This window comes from Electrophorus electricus, chromosome 1, assembly GCF_013358815.1.
Source record: "Electrophorus electricus isolate fEleEle1 chromosome 1, fEleEle1.pri, whole genome shotgun sequence".
NCBI classification, from domain to species: domain Eukaryota; kingdom Metazoa; phylum Chordata; class Actinopteri; order Gymnotiformes; family Gymnotidae; genus Electrophorus; species Electrophorus electricus.
In genome coordinates, this window is record NC_049535.1 from 14,553,981 (window position 1) to 14,563,980 (window position 10,000).

The 10,000-nt window shown below is 46.8% G+C and overlaps 1 protein-coding gene across 2 annotated transcripts in view; it reads left to right on the forward strand.

Moving 5' to 3' along the window:
• Positions 1-10,000, forward strand: part of LOC113580342 (voltage-dependent T-type calcium channel subunit alpha-1I-like) — a 120,695-nt gene that overhangs the window by 54,327 nt on the left and 56,368 nt on the right. For both annotated transcript variants that reach the window (XM_035532706.1, XM_035532711.1), the window contains exon 5: positions 2,245-2,342. In XM_035532706.1, coding sequence (XP_035388599.1) covers positions 2,245-2,342 — 98 coding nt within the window. The remainder of the gene's footprint in view (positions 1-2,244; positions 2,343-10,000) is intronic.

Here is a 10,000-nt window from a genome sequence, read left to right on the forward strand (position 1 = left end):
TGTGTTTGGTCTAGAATACCGACGCTTCTGCCTTCGGCGGGCACAGTTAGTCAAGAACGCCGACGCACCCGAAACCAGACGCGATCGCTTACCTTTCCTACCAGTCGGGAAAACGACGGTTTTCAGCTCATCGTTAGCAGTCTGGGGCCGAAGTGAGAGCGAGCCCACGTGGGCGGGCGTGCGCGTGAGTGCAAGAGCCCGCGCGGGCGGGCGTGCGTGCGTAAGTGTGTGAGCGTGGGAATGTGATTTGCTCCGCCTTGCCATATGCGTGCAGTTAGTGCACTTATAAGCAGTGCTTTTACGTGAGAGCCAGTGAGTGGCTGTCCGTCTGAGCTGAGCGTGGAGGGCGTCCCCGACAGCGCCTGGATCAGTGCCAGCCTCAGCGTGAGCTTGGTTTCACTTTTCAGTGCACCACCTCACAGTGCTCTTTCTTGTGCACGTGAATAAATATGTTGCCTATGTTGTCCTTATTATCACCTTTTTATGCTATATTTATTTTTAAAACCACAGGGTACAGCCGGGAATATATATTCGCACTGTTTTTCAAAAGCAGTACATTGCAAGCTCCCTTGCACATCCTGACATCGAATATTTAAAGGTCTTGTTGCAACAAAATCGCAACAGTGGAACAATTAGCAAAACCCTCCAACCACAGCTCCCGAAGAAGCACACCGCGGATGAAACAGCGCCGGTGTGTTATTTATTCAGACGCAGGGAAATACCGCAAGAGGAGAAAAACAGCCTTCAGTCTGCTGTGAGTGTCTGGAAAGTTCCAGAAACGAGCCCCTCCCCCCTTCCCCCGAATCTCAGTTCGGGTCAGAGTGTCACCTCAAATATTTACGCCCCGTTTGGTAGAGACCCAAATTAGGAACAGCAATCTAGTGGCATCTGCTCAGGCTTCACCTGAAACTAGTTGCGTAAATGGAGTGTCAGTGAGCACACACACACCCACACACACACACAGGGATTGAACGATGCAGTCTCGGCACTCCTGAGTGCCTTTGTGATCTCCGAATGCCTAAGCAGACTGCCGACAGCACCCAGCACGGCCGCGCCTCCCAGCCTGGCAGCACGCTACGTCTGCGGCTCACGTCGGCCTCGTCCATGCCCCTCATGGGATTGTCTGGTCCACTGATGGCGCCTGGAGTGTGTCTGGAAATCGCTGTGAGACTGGGCTAAAATGGACAGAGCCGTTTTCTTTGAACCGCGTCTCTTACCTGACGTCCGGCGGGAGGCACCCGATGCACCACCTTTCTCTGCCTGCTGCACGAATCCACAGGCTCCTGCAGTGCACGCTCTCGTGGGACTGGGCCCTGTGCTGTATTCGGTTATGCTGCTGGAGGTGAATCTTAGATAATATATGCATTACCGAGACCTTCAAAGGAACTCTGCATGCAGATCCGTGCATATATGTGTCTGCATTAGGTGTGCAACTGCGCAGCAATGTTGGGCTGAGCTGGGATTTGATACATGAGGTGCCTTACAGTATTCATGGGATTCTGTACGCTCACGGAGGCTAATTTCTGTTTCATGTTTTACATGTTCCACTCCTCACTGCAGTGTCATATCCCAATGTGCCAAAGGAAATGAAGTCAGATAGTGAGCAAGAACTTCCTGTAGATGGTCAGGTTGGCTGCGTTTTTCAATTTCTATTGGTTTTGCAATGCTCACCTGAATCTAGACTTCACCATGAGAAACCCCTCCTGAAATTGATTGAATTCTTCCATACTGGATATACACACACTGGCAGACTTTGTCAGTACTGGAGAGATTTTGTCAGTACTGGCTGAAGTAATCAAAGCACATACTGAGAGAGGAATCCCGGACAATTTTGTCGTCTTAATCAAAACACATAATTTTGTGCCATAGGGGCGGGGCAAGGGAGGGGCAGGGGCGGGGTAATGGAGGTGCGGAGGCGGGGCAGGGGCGGGGCAGGGAGGTGCGGAGGCGGGGCAGGGGCCGGGCAGGTGCCCCGAAAGTGAATCTTTCATAATATGTCTCCTTAAAAGCTACTTTATTACTCACTTTAGGATTCAAGCTAGAACCCGTTAAGCTCTTGAGCGGCATTTGTTAACTTGCTTAAGTATCGTTCAAGTGTACAGACTGCAAGAAAAAAGGCCCTTAAATAGAGCCTTTGGGTATGCCAACCTTGTCTACTTACCTCGTTTACGCCATCTTACTTTTTTTCCGGTAGCACAAGCTTGAACTGTGTTGGTAATCACACGTCTCTTAACTCCTCCTCAGGGTTGTGGAATATTCTCTGGACCTCCAGAACATCAATCTGACCGCCATCAGGACAGTCCGTGTACTGCGCCCTCTGAAAGCCATCAACAGGGTCCCAAGTAAGTCATACGTTCCAAACGAGATTTATTTATTTTTATTTTTTTTACGGCTTTCATTTTGTTTTGTACTTCACCCAAATGTAACATTAGATTGTTCAAGCATAAACTATGTCTCTGGATGGTTTATGTGTCTGTTTTAGACTAAGCTACCATAACCGCGGTTAAATATGACAGTCCCAAGCAAGCCTGTGGTTTTTCTCACGAGGGCCGTACATCCACAGTCAGCTATGGCTCCTGCTGAGGAATCGCATCTTATTCCCAGACAGTATTAGTTTGTTAGTTATTGCTCACCTGTGCAGTTTCTTCAAGGCTCGTTTTAATTCCCTTCTACTGCCACTTTTCCTCCCCCCCAAAAAAGTGAGAAATTCTCAGTTAAAATATTTCATTTCACGATTACTCAGACTCTAATGATACACACGCACTGTTGACAACGTTCCTCAGTTTATCTCCAGGCCACGCAAACAAAGGCATGTGTAAGTGTGAGTAATTATATTTCCTGTTTAACTTGGGGAAAAAAAGACCAGCTCAATCACAGCCAGGCCTTGGAGTACGGCACCCAGGAGAGTCCTCAGTTAGACATGATGGCCCTTGACTTCATTTTAATTTGCTGAAAGTGTCAAGGATGAAAGGGTAAGTCCACCAAATCGTCTCAATCAAAAGAATGGCGAGTTTGGGTAAAACAGAGATAACAGTCTCAGGGCAACCAGTCAGCATCTGGGACCTGAGCATAGGCGCCGAAGTGCGTAACTGTTTGTGTGCATGAAAATAGTGATGGACGCTACTACAGTTTTAAGGGGAGAGGGTCAGTGAATATTAAGAGCATTAATGAGATGAGATGGTGGAATATTCATGAGCTCATAGGGGGTGGGCGTGGCCTGGGGACACGAACCCGCCTTTCCTCACCACGCTTGCACGTGGGTGCGAGTGCGAGCGCGTGCGCGAAAAACAGTGGAGTCTCTCTCTGAGATCAAAGCGTGCGAGGAGAATGGCCAGTACCGTCCTCCTCGCCTCGTCCTGGTCCTCGTCCTACCAGGAAAAGGAGGACGCTCGCGCTCCCTCACGCTCGCGCTCCCTCACTCTCGCGCGGCCGAGCTCTAGCTGTCTCGCTCCTTCTCTCGGCTCCATTCTTTTATCTTCTGTTCCTCTCACCTTATCTGTCTCTCTTGATTGCCTTTTACTGGGTCTGATGAGAGGAGGAATAAAGACTCTAATCAGTGATGGCTCTCGGTGCAAATAGGATTCTGTGCCCCCACCCCCCCAATCCCTTTTCCTCCTTTTAAAAAGAACAAAAATATCTAAAGACTTTGATCATTTCAGTGTTTTTGATCACCTTCAATGTTTGCAAATAACACCATGTAGGGAGATATATTATTAAATTAATGTTTGTTTCAAAGTTTTGTTTTTTTTTGTTAATGTATATTGCTATTAGATTAGGGTAGTGAAGGGTGATGCATATGCTGTGGTAAAGAACGAGAGAGAGAGAGAGAGAGAGAGAGGGATTTAGATCAAGAGAGAGCATGTGAATTGGAAGAAAAAAGCAGATTAGATTTTGCTATTAGATGTAAGCAGTGGGAGATTACCCGTACTATGTGAGAGAGACAGACAGACAGAGAGAGAGACAGACAGACAGAGGGAGAGACAGAGGGAGAGACAGACAGACAGACAGAGGGAGAGAGAGATAGTGGGGGATATTGGAAGAGAGCAAGTAGATTTGAAGGGGTTTGTAATGCACTGAGGATTTCCTTTATTTGATGGCGAGTGCATTCTCCTTGTCTTGCTCTCTTCTCTTTCACACTGGACAGGCATTCGTTGTAATGAACTGGTGGAACAATAAATGTAATACAGCTAAACTTCTGCAGGCTTCACATCTGATGCAAATGCGAAATGAGAACTGCGAACCGTCCGGCGCGGCCTCACAGCACCACCCCCCAGTCCCACTCTTCATTTTTAGATTTACCGCCTGTGTTGCCCTATGCTGCGTTTCTCAGTGATTTTCACCATTAAATGACAAATGTACTACTCTCTTCCCCTTAGCAATGCAAGGGGGGTGGGGGGGGGGGGGGGGCATAGAGAGCGAGAGAGAGAGGGAACGAGTGTGTGGGTGTGTGGGTGTGTGAGTGTGTGTATGAGTGGGTGTGGGTGTGGGTGTGTGAGTGTGTGTATGAGTGGGTGTGGGTGTGGGTGTGTGAGTGTGTGTATGAGTGGGTGTGGGTGTGGGTGTGTGAGTGTGTGTATGAGTGTGTGTGGGTGTGGGTGTGTGAGTGTGTGTATGAGTGGGTGTGGGTGTGGGTGTGTGAGTGTGTGTATGAGTGGGTGTGGGTGTGGGTGTGTGAGTGTGTGTATGAGTGGGTGTGGCTGTGGGTGTGTGAGTGTGTGTATGAGTGGGTGTGGGTGTGGGTGTGTGAGTGTGTGTATGAGTGTGTGTGGGTGTGGGTGTGTGAGTGTGTGTATGAGTGGGTGTGGGTGTGGGTGTGTGAGTGTGTGTATGAGTGGGTGTGGCTGTGGGTGTGTGAGTGTGTGTATGAGTGGGTGTGGCTGTGGGTGTGTGAGTGTGTGTATGAGTGGGTGTGGGTGTGGGTGTGTGAGTGTGTGTATGAGTGTGTGTGGGTGTGTGAGTGTGTGTATGAGTGGGTGTGGGTGTGGGTGTGTGTGTATGAGTGGGTGTGGGTGTGGGTGTGTGTGTATGAGTGGGTGTGGGTGTGGGTGTGTGTGTGAGTGTGTGTATGAGTGTGGGTGTGTGTGGGTGTGTGTATGAGTGTGTGTGGGTGTGGGTGTGTGAGTGTGTGTATGAGTGGGTGTGGGTGTGGGTGTGTGTATGAGTGGGTGTGGGTGTGTGAGTGTGTGTATGAGTGTGTGAGTGTGTGTATGAGTGTGTGTGGGTGTGGGTGTGTGTATGAGTGTGTGTGGGTGTGTGTTTGTGTGGGGGGGTGTGTGTGTTTGTGGGTGTGTGTGGGTGTGTGTGTGTGTGTGAGTGTGCGTGTGTGGGTGGGTGCGCGTGTGTGTGCGTGTGTGCGCGCGTGTGTGTGCATGCGCTTGCGTGTGTGGGTGTGTGTGTGTGTGTGTGCGCGCGCGCGTGCGTGCGTGTGTGTGTGTGTGAAAGAGAGAGAGATTCTCAGCTTGACCCTAATCCTGACCCCAACCATAACCAAAATCCAGTGAAAATCCACTTATATAATGCTGTCAATAGCATGTCAGGTTTGTCGAGTATGCTAAGATGATGTTTATTGTATATGTTACTTGTTCAGTGACCTCTCAGGTTAATATCAACAGATATGAACTTGGAAATGTCTGAAAAACTACCGAATTCCTCAGATAATAAACAATTAAACACAGTTAACTAAAATCTACTGAATTTATTCAGTAATTAATCTACTGAATGTATTCAAATGCTTCACTCCTGTTGAGTCTGTTGAGTGTTTATTTAAACTAAAGAGAGCCACTCAAAGTGTCACCAAGATTTTCTTTTGCTATGACAATTCTAAAGCACTGTGGGGTCTTAACTAAGGCTCTGTAACCTCTGTGACCTCTGCGACCTCTGGGAAGAAATCAAATAAATACAAATTTTTAAAAAAGTAACACTTTGAAAGATGAAAGAATAAATCATTCAGATTAATAAACTTAATCATACACGTTTTAATTAAAATGTATAGAAAGTGTAATATTTGGAGAGAGATATTAAAATACCCACATGCAAAAAATCACAGACAACCTTACAGCACTTTCATCCTGCCTTCTCATTACAAATACCTTTCAGTTGCTTCTTTCACTGGTTTCAGTGGCTTAAGCAAAGTCATACCAGAGAAGAGGAATTAACGTGATGCTGATGTCCGGTAGGTATCTTGTGTAGGTCCATTACACCTAGATCTATCCCATATATTCTATACTACTAATGGACCATTAAATTGATTGCATTTAGGGTTTGTTAGACCATGCAGAGTGGAATCTATATGTAAACCCATTACCAGATGGCATAAGGGAGAGGAGAGGGACTTCATCTCCAGAGCCTGCGCTCTCCTGAATCCCTTTTCCACGTCTCATTACTTATGTTGTGCGTATTAAGTATGCTGAATAAGTTGTTGCCAAAGCTGGATCGATTTGTTTGTTCTTTGAGTCAGTGTGGTGTTCGGCACTGTCCATGGTCCTGAAATTGGGAATGCGATGCTAGCTGCTGTCTATGGTCCTAGGGTTTGGAGCGTGGTGTAAACCGCTGTACATGGTACTGACGTTTGGAGTATGTGAAGGGCTATGATTTACAATTTGGATGTCAGTTTGCTGTGAGCAGAGCTGCACGGTGACCTTCCCGGTTTTATGTTTTACAGCGACCCAACAATGCAACACGTCCCCCCCCCCAACCCTCTCCCCAGACAGATTTATTAAAACAGGTCTTAAAGAAACAACGCAAAAATCCCACAGAGACTGGGCAGAGGGGCAATCACCATGAACATATTTATAAAGCCTGAAATACAGAGCAGCTCAAATCCCCAGCAGAGGGGAGCACTAGCCTCAGCGGGATTAGCATGACGCTGTAAAAAGACACAAACCATCGACTCAGCCGTAATAAGATGAGTAGTTGCCGTGGCAGCATCTATTAAAATCGCCCGAAAAAAAAAGTTTGGCCCGAGACCGGCCCAGAAAAAATTCTTTTTCCACTAGAGCAAACTTTGATTAGCATAGCTGCAGTGAGCTGATCCGTAATGATTCACAGCGTGGTCAAGGCTGGGTCTGTCACAGGGAAACAGGCGCCGTAATTCCGCTTAATATATTTAGATACCCATAAAAGGAGCAATGGACCCTTTTATTAAAGGCAATTCCCTGACAGCGACTGTGGCATGTGGAACGCGTGCTTCGGAGCAGCTCCCGGGACGGCCTGCCGAGCCGAGCGGAGGAAGCGTCGTCCTCGGCCAAGGAATGCGGTCGGAAATAATGCACTCAGCGCCGTGCCCTGCTAAGGGAAAACCTCTAGAGGGCATGTGGAGGGCTTGGAGCATAGGGCATTTTGTTTAGAACACACTTGATTTTCCTTAAATGTCGCTGGGGGGGGGGGGGGTTACCTTGACAACAAGCAGCGGCCTTGGACACTGCTGTCGGCTAACTGCTAAGGCGAGATGCACCAGCATAGGTCTGGGATGAGCCCTCGGGAGCACCTTTGCCCTGGAATTCTGGCATAACTGCCTGGCTCCCGTCTGTGCCAGGACTCCTGCTGTCGAATCCTGGCTGATATCTCCAGAGCTTTTGCGGAAGCTCCTGCTTTCTATTCTACAGGAACGGGGTGCTTTCAGATGCTCGGCAGTCTCCGGTTCAGGACTGATGGAGTGCTTTATTTTGCAAAGGGAGGAAGTGCTGGGTTAGAAGGCCACACATGCTTAGACTGTAAACGGCGGTCTTTAATGAGTCTGACCTCCAGCCAACAGGCTGGACTGGTGACTTAGAATATAGTGGTGTGTTTAAACCACAAGGACACATTGTGGCCTGCGAGTTGCAGCAGTAATTGGCTTCAGCAAAGCATGCATGGTATGGTGACAGTATGCATGCATCAGCTTAAGTTATTGTGTGTGTGTGTGTGTGTGTGTGTGTGTGTGTGTGTGTGTGTGTGTGTGTGTGTGTGAGAGAGAGAGAGAGAGAGAGAATTAATGCACAGTTCAGGCATCTCATTGGCAACCTCAAAATATGGGCAACCTCAGAATATTCATAAGAAATGATTTCCTCTGGATTACTGAGTCTTTAATCTTACTGTGACTGGTGTCCTGAGGTCAGTGAACTACAATTACCAGCGGACACCACAAGGACTCTCTGAGGTATTACACAGCCATAAATGATTCATCAGTTGGTCATGGACCCAGCGTGGAGATGTATGCCACAGGCCGGCTCCATTACACAAAACCACCTCGCTCACCTATATAAAGAAACGCATGTCGCTTCAAAGCAACTGGACTTGCTCAAGCACGTGGGTTTGAGAGGGGGAGGGAAACGTATAGTTGTCCAGTGCACTAGGGAACAGTTACAAAGTCCAAATCCTGTATTTATGTACTTTTATGCTACCTGAGCATCATCTCCAAGTATTTGAACATATGTGGGTGAAATTCACAGTGCAGTATGACATGTAGTGACTTACGTACATGTCAGTGTGAGTAGGAAATCTCAGCAAGCAGGCGGCTAAATCAGAGCCGATATATAATATTAGGCAGCTAGCAGGAATATGTAGCTACTGCTTTTGTGGTGAAGGCTGATCGTAAAAGTGACTTATGATGAGTACTTGCATAAGTAGTACTATTTTAACCAGTGTATAACAAACAACTGTTAATAAACTTATGTTATCCGTATCATTTTGTATGTAACAAACTACTGCCATGTTTGGATAACATTATGAAAAAAGAATTGAGTACTTTTAAAAGCAGATTTTTTAAAACTTTTATTGAGTGGCATTTGATTGAGAGGTTTTTTTTTTTGCTCTAGTAAAATTTTGATGGAGGACTTCTGCTTTTACTGAAGTGTCATTTCTGGGTAGCATTTACACCACTGCTCTAATGCATTCAGTCTGGAAGCAGATTTTAGTGCGTCTCTCTCTCTCGCTCTCTCTCTCTCTCTCTCTCTCTCTCGCTCTCTCTATCTCTTGCTCGTGCGCTCTATCACTCACTCACTCTATCTCTCTCTATCTCTTTCTCTATTTCTCTGTCACGCTCTCTCTCTCTCTCTCTCTCTCTCGCTCCCTCTCTAAGTCTTATACAGCTTGTTTAACATATGTAGTTGTGTGGGTCATAAAGTTAAAGTGGGTCATAATTAAAATTCAAACGCTCCTAAAACTACAGCTGAGCACTTTCTTGAGGGGATTATTATCCTATAGAACAAACTATGGGGAGACTTGGAAGAACTTGCTTGGTCTCCTCTTTGGCCCTGATTCCTAAGAAAAGTCAATACATTCCAGTTTCTGGATTAATGCGCTATTCCCAGCTGTGCTTTTCAAAGCTTTCCCCCACATCCACTAAGATAGATTTTTAAAGCCAAGTGCGTTCAGTGACAAGTAGGAGTGAGTCAAGGTGACGGCACTTGTACTGAAATCTTAAAGAAGTTTCGAATGAGGGACTTCATCTTTTTGGCTAAGTGGTGGAACATTACACAACATTTAATCTTCTGTGGGGCAAACCACATCGGAACCATTTATTACAAATAAATACATCATGAATTATAAATGGCTCAATGGTGTAAATTATAGCGGCTTCATACTATCGCTATTCCGGTGGTTTAACATCAGCTCACACCTCTGAACTTCAGTGAGTATCACTGGACTTTTAGAAACACCTTTTCCTGACATCATCGGAATGAACCACCAGGACAAGTGGCAAAGTGTCTTCAAGACTTTACCACAAGTCTGGTCAGCTAGAGTTAATTCTGATGAAGAATTCCCCAGGCTAGGTGCCTGGCAGTCCCCTTAGACACATGTTTTTGTCTTAGTCATTTAGTCATTTAAAGCAATTCCTAGCAGACCACCATATCCTAATCTCGAATCAATCATTTGACCGATGCTATTGATCCATCGGCTGAGAGGGTGCGTGCGTGAGTGAAATGCTTCCTCAATTATTAGACGGATCTGCGCTGCAGTTCCTGCGTTCCCTCTGCAGACAACTCTGTGTGTGACAAACCGTCTCCTCCGTTTGCGCCGA